This window comes from Lampetra planeri, chromosome 20, assembly GCF_965212315.1.
Source record: "Lampetra planeri chromosome 20, kcLamPlan1.2.h2, whole genome shotgun sequence".
NCBI lineage: Eukaryota > Metazoa > Chordata > Hyperoartia > Petromyzontiformes > Petromyzontidae > Lampetra > Lampetra planeri.
Genome location: NC_136126.1, coordinates 1978592 through 1991557, shown reverse-complemented (window position 1 = coordinate 1991557; position 12966 = coordinate 1978592). Strand labels below are relative to the sequence as shown.

The 12966-nt window shown below is 48.3% G+C and overlaps 1 protein-coding gene across 3 annotated transcripts in view; it reads right to left on the bottom strand.

Annotated features, from left to right (window-relative positions):
- LOC144724264 (tyrosine-protein kinase ABL1-like) overlaps nucleotides 1-11139 on the bottom strand; it is a 44876-nt gene extending 33737 nt beyond the window's left edge. For 2 of the 3 annotated variants that reach the window (XM_078603243.1, XM_078603245.1), the window contains exon 1: nucleotides 10708-11139. In XM_078603243.1, the coding sequence (XP_078459369.1) occupies nucleotides 10708-10945 (238 nt within the window). In that variant the 5' untranslated portion in view covers nucleotides 10946-11139. Of the gene's footprint in view, nucleotides 1-7901; nucleotides 8007-10707 lie in introns of all 3 variants that reach the window. The other variant, XM_078603247.1, reaches the window with a different exon arrangement.
- Nucleotides 11140-12966: the final 1827 nt, after the last annotated feature.

The window sequence follows — 12966 nt, the reverse complement described above, 5'->3', positions numbered from 1 at the left end:
GGGAAGGTCAAGGCAAACGGGTGGAAACCTGCAAATTGAGATAATGCCCACAAATAAATCCTCACGGCAGCGCCGCCGCCTCCGCTGCCACCGCTTTCGCGGCGTGCGCTGCAGCTCGGTTTCGCACACACACACACAACCGCTTCGGCAAAAACGGCACGTCGTGGGCGTAACCGTGGGCAGCCGCACGCAGCCGCAGGCAGCCGCGCGCGGGGGGGGGCTGAGTAGACGGCACTCGGGGTGGCGACGCGGCCCAGCGGGAGGGAGCGTTCACCGCTCGTTGCGGAGGTTCGCGGTTCGAATACTACCGTCAAATACTGCTCGCCGTCGGCTTCACTCGCGGTGGACGTTAAAGGTTCCCGTGACGATATCCGTAATGAGTAGGCCATTGTGTGCCGGTTGTCATGGTCCTAGGTTGCCAAATTAGCCAGCAAAAATCTCAATCGGGATTGCACACAGCATCATAGCAACTTCGTGATAGCTTTGCGCTATAAGAATGGTACGAACACCAAATGCGCTTCAACTATTGCTCGTACGGACAAGACGACGATTCCACAGTCAGCCTTTATCATCATTCGCCATGCTCGATTCACTGCTGGATGAAGGCCGACCCAAGATGCCACCATTTCTCACGATCCTACGATGGATCAATCCACGCGGTACCTGTACACGAACTCAACTCTATCTCCTCGGTGGACTTTCTCTCGGGAGTGTTCATTTAGCATCACAGCACATGTATGACATGCACAAAGCACAAACAAACAGGTTCTTACACACGTTTGCATGCAAGTCGTGGCACAGCGGTGCGGCAAGGGCGGCTCGCAATCGGAAGGTTACGAGTTAAAGTCCTGATTGAATGGAAAACCGCTTTGACTTTATCCGTTTTGTGAACAAATCAAATTGAATGTAATGACGTACAGTATAGTTACATGTGTACATCTAATACATAATATCAGGGCAGGTGCTGTTTGCGAGCAAGCCGTTAGGTCTGGCATAGCGTGCAGGTGGCTGGTGTAACCAACACCACGCGTGGCTGTCTGTCTGCCTCACCAGCAATGATGATGTTCAACAAGAGCACTGGGTACCCATTTAAAGCTCAGTCCACCTAGGGGCGGTCAGGACCTCTTTTACTGCTGCTGCCGTTGGTCACCGATGCCATCTTCACGCCTTGATACCTCCACCCATCCAAGTCGAGGGGTCCTTCGACACGACCGGGGGTTGAAAACTTGCGTCTTGGCTCCGGAGCCGCATGAGGCTTTTGAAATTCGAAAAAAGGCGCTTCTTGTTATTTTGGTTGCCGACCCCTGACCATGGAAGTCCAGTTCACCGTGGAAGTCCAGTTCACTGTGGAAGTCCAGTTCACCGTGGAAGTCCAGTTCACCATGGGCAGGAGCTGCATGCGGCTCAAGGACTGCTGCTTCGTGACGTAAATTGAGGACCACCGTCTCATTCACGTTGCATTGTGGCTCTGGAAATATTGGGTTCCTTACCAAAATTCAAAAGAATGGCTCTTGTTGTTGCTTTGGTTACTGACCCCTGCACTAGACTGTTTCCTATCATCCATGCTACGTTCAAAACACAGGACAGCACCTGAAATACAGGAGAACAAGGGATGTTTCTCCGTTTCCCACTACTTTCCACATCACAGCTCTGCAGCCTGTAACACCTGTTATGCATTGTGGCCACCCATCCAAGAACTTTATAGGTTCAAGCCGGCTTAAGCTTGCAAGAGGTGACGACAAGAACGGCCGCATTGCAGGCAAACTGGTCATTGGAAAGTTCCGGCAAACTTGCTTGATGCAAGAAACAGAATCAGAATCTTAATTTCAAACGTGCGAGTTCTTATCAGCTGTGCTCCCCTCTTGCCGGTCACGTTGCGAAACGGACCTTCGGGCACGTGTGTAGCAAGCTGCAATAAAAATTGTACCAATTTCCGTTTCTTTCGAAACTCCAAGGGAAATGGAACGAGTCGTAGATGTAAAAAATAAATCGACGGTTTCTAAGTCATAGAATCAATAGACAATAAATGGGATTGATTTATGGACATCCTGCAGCCACTGAAACGTCTACATTGACCGGATCAATTCTTTAACAGATCCGTAAGCGGTAAGGGGAGAGTGGGTGTAGGCGGGGGAGGGATGGGCGAGTCATTGCATGCCTACTTGCCGCCGAAGTTAAACGTGGCCAGTAATTGAACCCAGGTTGCAGAGGTCAGAGCACAGTAAGCGAACGACGACATGAAGCGGATGGATAAAAAGTACGGAAGCGTTCCACTGCGTTCAGCCCAGTTAGTATAAATGCACGTTGAACTTCTTTCGCACAGTACGTAGGCAACCGTGCTAAACTGATTGCTGCTGTTAGCGAGTACCTATCACTGCCAACAACCCTGTAACAAACCGGCCCACCACCCTCGCGAATACACACGAATTGTCACAATTTGGGTTGTCGATTCGAATTGAGAATCGATGACTTGATGAACGCGGTAGTGAACGGTCAGTGCCCTCTTGTTGACTGCAGACATCCCGTTCACTATTTAAGTTTTCCCTTCCGTGTGTAAATCCACTGTTGGACGTTGGCATCCGCAAGCCGAGGTGGTTGCGAGTGCTTGACCATGTTTCACCACACGCTGGGCAGCGCGGGGTGGTTAACAAGCGGTTGCCCCGGGGACCGGTTCAGACATCATTCGCCACTGATGCCAGCCGTGTCTGAGAATTAAACTCAGGTTGCCAGCTTCAAAGCGCAGTGCGCTATCTATAGCATCACACCGCTCCACCAGAACCCATTACATGCGAGATGTAAAAAAAGACTCGTACGCATGCAGCATGTATTGTGAGCTCATGAATCATCGTCACACCCTTAATGGTCGACATGACAAACAAGCACATGATGAAGAATGTACTTCCCGCAAGACCACAACATACGTACGATATCTCTATGCTGCTGGCAGAGATAGCTGACACCCTACACTGTGACTGGGCTGAAGCAACCGAGAGGAGCACCCATCCCAGATGTGGATCCCAATCTCAACGAAGAAGTATCAAAGGTATACCTGGGATCGTTGCTCTGTGTGGGCTGGTAAATGTAACAAGAAGGCAGACTTCTGGAACAAACGCTTTAAGCGAGAACCTGTTAAGGCCTACAGGATGCACGAGGCATTGGTGGACCAGAAACACATCCTGCCTGACCATTGCTGGTGTTACAACACAGACCCGGGTGCTCATATAGGTCGAGTCCGAATAGTGGGAGGCCGGGGAGAGATTCACACACCTTTTGCCACTGATGTTATCCGAGTCCCGCAATCAGGGAAACCCAAGGCAGGTTTCCCTGTTCAGACGGCAACCAACTACTGCGCCACCCACGCACCAACACACCCACACACACGCACATAAAAAAACAAAGATCCCCCATATAGCCTTAACAGACTGTAGGGGCAAGTGCTGTTAGTAAGCACCTATGAAGGCCGGAACGGTACACGAGGGGGTGGGTGGCCAGCACCACGCCTGACCGCCTTGGTCTCCCCAGTGGCGATGTTTACACAAAGCATCAGCTACTCATTTGAGGTCGACCTAGGGGAGGCCCAAGACCGGTTCATATAATCGTCACTGGTGTTGGCCGCGAGTGGGAATCGAACCGGGATCGCCGGGTTCGTAGCGCGGCACGCTAACCGCTCCACGCGCGCGCACACAAACACACAAAAGCTCGCTGCCAACACACAAGCCAGCAAATGCGTGCTTCGGCAAGCAATCTCACTACGAGACCCCGTCGCAAAAGGCGACGTGCCGAGACCAAGCAGCCCCCACCCCACCCCGCACGAACGCTGTACGAGCCCCGAGGTGGGAAACGGCCATGCCATTCCGTGCGAGTCCCGTCGTACAGGCTGTTGTTACACATGTATGATTAAAAGTGAATTACGGCTAACAGCAGCCAAGGGGTAATAAAGCACTTTAATGCTGGGGGCCTGCGGCACAAATTGCCCCTAAATTATTCATGCGGAACAATAATAGCGACGTAACGAGAGGACGAGCTGCCGAATCGCGCCGCGTCAAGGATCTTTATAAAGCCAGTGAATAACACGCCGCAGGCTTCGTCGCTCCGTTATGCATCCGAACCATGGTGGCGCGTTAATTAACGCAGAAGCGCTGTTAATAATTCATTTACTTTCGAAAAGAACGCCACGGATCGGCATCATTAATACTGCATGGCACGAGGCCATAAGAAAAAAAATTGTGCTCGCACAACCCTAACGCTTTAGAGTATTTTTTATTTCACCCTCCCCGAGCACGATGGTTTTCGTTTTTTACACGTTAAGATGTAAAACATCGCACAACCAAGCCCCCCCTCTCAGCTTGCGTGAAATTGGTAAGTGGACTGGGAATGTGGAAATGGGCAGAATGAACACTTTGCATAACTCTCTCAAGACCCCCCCCCCCGGGAAACCGACCCATCTGTGCTGCAGCGATCTGCCAGTGTTTCACACACACACAGCCCCCCCCCTCTCTCTCTCGGGCTCAGAAAGGCTCCGAAAACCTTTGGTGCCCTTTCCAACCCTCTGAATACAACCCGAAGGGGGTGGGAGGGGGCCTCTACTGCACGAATCACAAAGTTCTTAATCCACTAACCTAATCCAGGCCACCTTTCATTGACCACCCAACGCCCTTCACCCCCCCGCCCCCCTGCACGAGTGCTTCAAGCGACAATGAGGCTTCAAACAGCATCGGGGAAACTTCAATGGGGTTTTTGTTTTAATGTAATGCTCATTGGTTTGATAGAACCCTTTAGCAAACTGGCTATTGGCTTTGTGTGGCCCTCACATGTAAATTAAACAGACTGAATTCTGCTTGTGATGGAACTCCAAGTGTCAATTACTCCCATTACAGTGGCGATTAATTCTGATGCGATGTTAAAATGAGAGGTTGTAACCACTGGTGGGGGGGGGGGCACGTGCCCCCCCCAATGATCCGATCGAAATTAGGGATTTCGATCGGATCATTGGGGTTTATTATTAATAAATGGGCATTTTGCGACCCCCCACTGTCACTGTGCAGCTTATTATTACGTGCCAGGGACTCTATGAGATGATAGGACAATAGTCTTGAGTCCATAACTGGCAATAAGTAATGGCAAAGCAGTTATAAGTGACTCAGAATTGTGCGAAGTTGCGTATACAGTACACGACTTCCCTGAAGGCAAACACCTTCAGCGAGCACGATGCCGATCACACGCGGTTCGAATTCGACCCTCGATCGATCGCTGCGCCATCGCCGCACACGCGTCGAATAAAGAGCAAGGGACAATTCCTGACTCACTAACAACTCCTATAATTTTTCATTGTTGGCGGAGTTGCCCCCCTCTACCTGAAAATCCTGGCTCCGCCATTGGTTGTAACTATGCAGATTCACACAATGAATCAAGATTATCAAGTGTGCTATTGCATCATGCATCGATTTCGTGTGTGAACAAATAATTGATTTTCAAATAAATTCACAACGATGAACCACGACGCTTCACCGAATCGCCATGGAGTGACTAACGTGACACAATTAATGAAAATAATTTTACAATGGCGACTCATTGGTGGCAAGTCCTTAGTTCAAGATAGAAAAGCTGCAATCTATATAAAATCACACCATCTATATTTAGATTGCTTTTATGTTTTAGAATATTCGTTTAAAAAGGGTCGACATTCCTCAACGACAAAACATCTCATCCCTTCTGTCAATCCACTGCTGGATGAGGGCCTCCCTACGCCGAGTAACATGGGAATTATTTGGCCATACTTCACCACGCTGGTCGAGGGTTTGGCGAATGCGTCGAGCATCAGCGTGGTAGCACAGAAGTATGGTACAACAATGGATGTTGCAGCACTGCCCTCTGCTGCCCACCACAGTCCCGCTGCAGCCTATAACACCTGTTATGCACTGTGGGCGTACATCCTAACAAGCAAGAATTACATAACCCAATAAACAACACTGTGCTGAGGTCTATTTCCCAAAATCACAGGTGCATGTTTATTTTTATTTTTTGAAGCATTCAACAAAAAAGCGCAGACACATGGAAATATTACACTTCCCTGTTCCAGCCATCACCCACAAATAAAATGTGCAAACCGCAACACAGTTTTCCAACCATGGCATATCAGATAGTTTTTTGTCAACTGATACGTTTTTTTGCTTCATTTAAACGTGTAACCGACTGAGAACGAGCGAAAGGTTAGTACTCATGTCCAAGAGTGATCTGGGCCACGGACGTGACAGAAAGTCAAACAAATACTGTAATGTGGCCATTGGTTAACATTTCATATTCAAAGGAAGGAAATAAATGTAAGCGTGCGTGATGAAAATTACATGTTGTGGTGTAAATTTTTTTCCGATGGAAATACAAATGTTCGACGAGTCATTTGAAGGTTGTGTTTCAATTTGTTGCGGCTACGGCAGCAATAAGTAAATATGAAATGTTTAAATGATTTCGATTTTTTTTGGGTTCATGCCTTTATTTTCTCCGATCCAATTGTGGGGAAACATCCCCCACTGTCTCTGGGACTAACTTTAGGGGAAAGCGCATCTCCCCACATGAAATCTCTATCAGACTGCTCCATAAGAGGTTGTTTTGGGTTAGATCGCGTAAATATAAATGTGTCGTTAAACCCGCCGCCACCCGACAGCCAATTCAGAAGGTTTGAAGTTGGGTTTTAATAACGATGAAATACCTTGACAAAGGAGGCTGCAGCGTTGGGAAAAAAGACACGTTGTGCAGCAAAACAAAAGGCGCGTACGTCGAGTTCACTAAACAAATGAAGACCTCTGATGGAGTGGAAACCAAAGGAGAGAACACGCCACGGGGATGAGCACTGCAGAGAACGGAGCGATGCAATCAGCTCGTGTGCTAGGTGGATTGTTGGCACCCCAGGACTGTGAGAGACAGTGCTGGCGTGGTGAGGCCTTCGACATTTAGCAGTGGATCGATGATCATGGCTGATGACGATGATGAATATCCTCCGAGGATTCATTTTCAGACTGCCTGTCCTTGAACTCACAAGCGGGCGTGCACACAATCTCGTTACGCACACTGTAGTCCAGCTATCTAGTATCCCCCTTTGTGAATGCTGATAACGAATGGTAATTTATCTTCTTGGTTCTTTCGGTAATGGTAATTTAACACTGGGGACTCGTGGGCCATTCCGGAGAGCATCCAGGCACAACAGTGACCTCACTTCCCCTTACTTGCTCGTACCTATCAATCAAATTCGACATCGATAATAAGGTGAGGGCCCCATTAGGAGGCGCAATGTCTCTTGCAAGAGGCACGAAACTTTAGTAGTGCTGCACTGTGAAGCCCTATGTGCTGTCTGCCAGCATCAAACTCAATCTCTGAAGCAGCAGTAGCAACAGCAGCAAACATCAAAGGCGACATATAAAAGAGACCAAAACCTTTCAGAATAATCAAGCAGGTAATAGCCTATTGGGATGCAAAGTGCCTCGTCTAAGTGGGAGACTTAGTCGTGACGAGAGACACAATGTGTGACATACATTATCAGCCTTACTGAAACAACAGGAAACGCACAAAGGAAATGTAAGGAAAATTCACGAAACCCATACTGAGCCCATGTGGGCAAGCTCTCTCGCTAGCGGAGCGAGTGAGGCCGGTGACTTACTCCTGCTCCATGTCTTCGTTACGCAATCAGAATCAACAGCAAATACTGCCAACAATGAGCACAAAATAAGAAAAGTAAAATCACTAATAATTTGCGGAATAATGCCTCTTGCAAGTAGGATACAGAAGCTCAGTGCGATCTCAGTGCTCACTCAAGACACGGGTTGTAGTGCCATATTATCGGACTTGCTAATGCAACAGCACACACACACAAAGGAAACATATATATAGAGATAATACATCACTCCTACATTGTGAGCCCATTAGGACAACATATCTTGCAAGTGGAGACACAGGGCAGCTGGCTTAGTACTGCTCCATGAAGCCAGGACGGCTGTGGCACATCTTTATGCTATCTGAATCGACAGCAAAATACAAAAAGAAAACAAATCGTAAAAATAACAAAGGAAACATCAATTATGATTAGGCAAGCACAATGTGTCTCGTAATTGGGATACAGAAGCTAATGTAACTCGATTGTGATTTGAGACAATGTCTGCTCTCACTGAATATCATTCGAGTTACTGCACAAAAAGAATAGAGAATAGCAGAAACTAATAAGAAATAAGTAATGGTCAATTGGAACACAATGTATTTTGCATGCGGAAGGCAAAAGCCCCAATAAGCGCAGTACTAGTTAAGACAATGATGTCTGCTGCTACACCATCAAGACTCAATCAAAAGCCACAGCTAATTTAAAAAAACAAAATTCGCAAATTGTAAGTTACCAATGCCATATTCTGCAGAGGCAAATGTTGCAGCAGTGAGCATTGGTGACGATACTGTGCTGATGAATCCTAATTCGGATGACACCGGTCCACAGTTATCACATTTGCTGAAACTTAATTGATGGTGATCTAAGAAAAGAAGACCACAAAGCACGTCTTTAAAACAATTCTAATAGCGTTTTGCATAATGGACAATGTGTGGCGCTCTTAACACATTTTACACATTCGCGTCTTGTTTGAAACGTATCGTCCATGCCTGTGCTCGTAAGAGAGGTGTGGTTGAGCGTGTACAGCTCTTGGATGGGTGGCCACACACAACCACGTTGTTGTCGTGGGACTTCTAGGGGTAAATTGGTTGGCAGTAGAGGGCAGTGAAGCAAAATCCACTCTTGTACTGTACTTATATGCTTCCATGTGTGCATGCACATTGGTCATGATGACGATGATACACGGATGTTGTTGCTGCTTCTGTTAATTGCTAAGCAGATATCTACTGCTGCTGTAGATGATACAATATGCAGATGATTTGACTGCAGATATATTATGCCAGGTGTCACACACTTCCACAACTTCGAATACCACAATGCATAACAATAATACAACCAACCAAGACCACAACAAGTGAGACACCACCACCACTTTCATCTTATCTCCTCCAATTATCCGCTCCGCGAGGTTTTTCAAACCACAAACATTTTCTCGTCCCTCAAACACAAACTCAAACCATAACCTTCACCCTGTGGTCAGCGGGTCTCCAGTCACGTTCGTCAAAGTCTTAGTTTGGTTGAGACCCTACTAGGGGTCGGCACGGTTTGGCTCAAACCACCAAACCGCGGTTTGAACCGAACCAAATCGGTTTGGTTTGGCTCTGTTTGAACTGGTTCGGTTTGGTTTGGGGCTACGAAAACCGACTCGGTTTGGCTCGGACAGGGTGGAACCGGCTCAAACTAGTTTGGTTCAAGCCAACTTAAGAGGTTTGGTTTAGCTTAGTTTGGTTTGGTTTTGGTTTGGTTTGGTTCAGTCGTCGCTGGTTTGGTTTGGATTGCTCAATTTGAAACCAGTTTGAGTCGGTTCAAACCGTGCCGACCCCTAGACCCTACAACATTTTCGCCGAGTCTTAGTCTGTGGATGTAATTTCCATACTTTAAGTCCAACGAACAAATACAGTATGTCCATTCTTAGTTAGACGGGCACGCATTCCCCCCCACCCCCTGTCAATGTTATCTGGACGGCTAATTAGTGAACTCAGTAAATATGATTTATATACATATACAGTGTAGTGAATGTGCTATGCTTGGTCTTCCTCAGTGCACTGCAGTCTCGAATAAAGTTACTTAATAATCTCAGTCTGCATCTTCATTGCGACTCGTTAATTTCATCTCGTCGCGCTTAGGTATTTGGTGGATAGTCGTATTCATCATTATGCACGATAACTTTTCATACACTCAGTCTACAGTGACTAAAATCAAAAATATATATATGCGGTTGCCACCTGTTCTGGTTTTCCCAGGATCGTCCTTTTTTATAAGGCAGCTTGCTCCTAAATCTACATTTCTTTCCAACACATTAACAAGTCTAGATATGTTTCGTCACTTGCATGATAACACACCACTCAAGATAAACACATGTACATGTATAACTCCGTTCGGTATCTCCACATACAAATAAAAAAATACTTGTTTAGTCCATCAGCCGATTGGCTTTCCAGATCAATATTATCCATCAAGTTTGTTGAAGCAATCAAACTCTAGACCTATTTCAACATTACGCGTCTCACCAGAAGTAGGGCTTGGAACAAAACACACGCTGCAGAGTTTTGGAACGCCAGTAGGCTGACGAAACACAAACATATTGGTACTCTGTTTATATGGAGACAGAACAAGAGTTGTGTTTATACGTCATCCACAATGCTCCATAACCACGCATGAGTTTATATTCATGTAATTTTCCATTGCGGCGTTTTTTGTGTGTTCCTCTGAGGTGGAAATCCTAAGTGTGGCTAGTGTTAGGGCTAGGGTCGGGTTGACTCGTGTGGTTAGTGATAAGGCTATAATCTGGTCGGCTAATATAGTTACTATTAGGGCTATTGTTTGGTAGTCTACCATAGCCAGTGTTAGGGCTCAGATGTTGTACGCTCGTGTTAAAGGCTATGATCTGGTTTGTGAGTGCAGTTGTGTTATCGATCTTATGGTGTGGGTTGGCGAGTGTTGTTGCCCTTAAGGTTACGGCTACCGCGAGACATTTCCTCTTCCCAGGACATGTCTAGCTGGGTTCGCGTAGGACCCCTGGCAAGTGAAGAACCTCGCTCAACTCGCCCGGGACCACTCACCATGCTCATCGAACACATTGCACGGCGTCGCGGCTGCCGAGTGACGCCCCGTGGCTCCGGGAAACAAGGACGAGGAGGACGACGAGGAGGGCACGACCACGACTGAGGAGGAGCACGAAGACGGGGTGATGATGAAGGCGGACGAGGCAGCCGACCCCCCTCCGTCTTTCCTCGCTTTGAAGGGCCGGGGAAGCGTGGCCCTGCGCGCCTCGCCGCCCTTCGCCTGTTGCTGCCCCATGCGGCCCCGGCCCCCGTGTTAAACGGCAGCAAGGATGCCCACCGCCGCCCTCGTCGGGGATTTCGCGGTCGCCGCGGGCTTCGTAGCCGCGAGCGGTGGCGTCGCTTCGCGGGCAGCGGAGCGCAGCCGTCAGCCCGACCTGCTGCGCGCCGCCATGTTGACAGCGCTCGCCGGACTTCCGCCACGAAGCGGATTTCCGGTGCGTCGGTGACGTCCCGGAGGTGCAATCCAAAAGTCACCCCGCCCCCTCTCACCCGCCCCCCTTCTCCAACCCCTCCCCCCAACCCCCCCGCTCCCCTCCCCCCTTGCCCCTCGCCCCACCACCCACCCCTCCCCCCAACCCCCTTCCCCCACTCCTACCCCCAACCCCCCTCCCCCCAACCCCATTCCCCCAACCCCTCCCCCGTCCCCCATCCCCCCAACCCCATTCCCCCACCCCCTCCCCCCAAACCTCCCCCCAAACCTCCTCCCCCAACCCCCATCCCCCTTCCCCCACCACCCACCCCTCCCCCCAACCCTCCTCCCCCAACCCCCTCCCCCCAACCCCCTTCCCCCACCACCCAACCCCATTCCCACACCCCTCCCCCCAACCCTCCTCCCCCAACCCCCCTCCCCCAACCCCCTCCATCCCCCTCTTACTGTGACCCCCCTCTCACCTATACCGGTCTTCACAGTTCACAGGTCCTCGCTAACAGCACTCGCCCCAACAGTCTGTAAAGGCCACACAAGCGATCGTTGTCACCGCAGCATCGGGAGACGCGAGTCGACCCACGCCGCACGGTCCAGCGATGCCACTCTCCATCCCACCTCCGGGGCTGTCACGATCTTCCGCCACCAGTCCCACACCAGCATCTCCTCGGCAACGTGGTCCTTGTCCAAGGGACACTTTCCTCAAGCCGACGTCTCGCTATTTGTTTGTGCCCGGTATTGTTCCTCTCCGTAATTCCAAATATCTTATTTGTGCAACCCTTCAGCTGGTTTACATCTTAATAAGTACATCTTAATAACCTTTATTTTATTTCACGTCATTCATGCCAACGGCCATCCCACAACGATGTACATTAATTATATATAAGGACCAAATCTCATATACGCGGTTGGCTATGTACGGCGCGAAAGAAGCCCAACACACATACCAAGCAAACGAAAGCCTTCCTACCAAGCAAAAGAAACAAATTAATACACAAAAAAAATGGCACCAAAACAAAAATCACAAACAACAAAACGTTATCAAAGTAAATTAATTTAGTTTCATTTATTTGGTAAAGCCCTGTGAGCCATTCGGCTCTTGAATCGGGTTCAACCGCAACAAACAAAAACCAAAACATGAACAAGAAAACATCTTAAAGTGACTATGCGCAAACTGAAAAATCCAGGAAAAAACTGCAAAGTCTTCCAGAAAAAAACACCGTACACCAACGCTGTGCAAAAATCCCAGTGGGATGCAAGTCAAACAACAACCACAAAACAACTTAGATTAAAGCCATCATTCTAACTCCGTACTACAACAAACAAACATGGCCAAACCAAAAAACTTTTCGAAATCACCAAAATAAAGCCATAAGCAATGTAACAGTAATCATAGGAACTGTGACCGAAATTTCACAATAAACGACATAGACAACATGTACCACCAAATTAGTCCATTCGATTAACAACAACGCAGACCGCAATTGCAACTTCGCAATATGAACGCATCATCACGCGCTCAACGATGGAGCATCATCACGTGCCGTCTCCTCCGCTGCCCAAGTCGCCGTTTGTATTTCATATGTATAGTGACATCGAAGCATTTAATTACAAACCCATGTCATAGGCCCTTCATACGGTCGTGATCGTGGATGGAGCGAGATAGTTTTCCACATGGGGAGATGATTCATGGACGAGTGAACACTTCATTCGGTGAAATATTTACGTTTTGAATTTAGGTCATTTATGTTCCGTGCACTATTTCTCAACAACATTTTCCATATATAAATTGGCAGGAAATTTGCACAACGCCCACTTAAAACCACACTTAG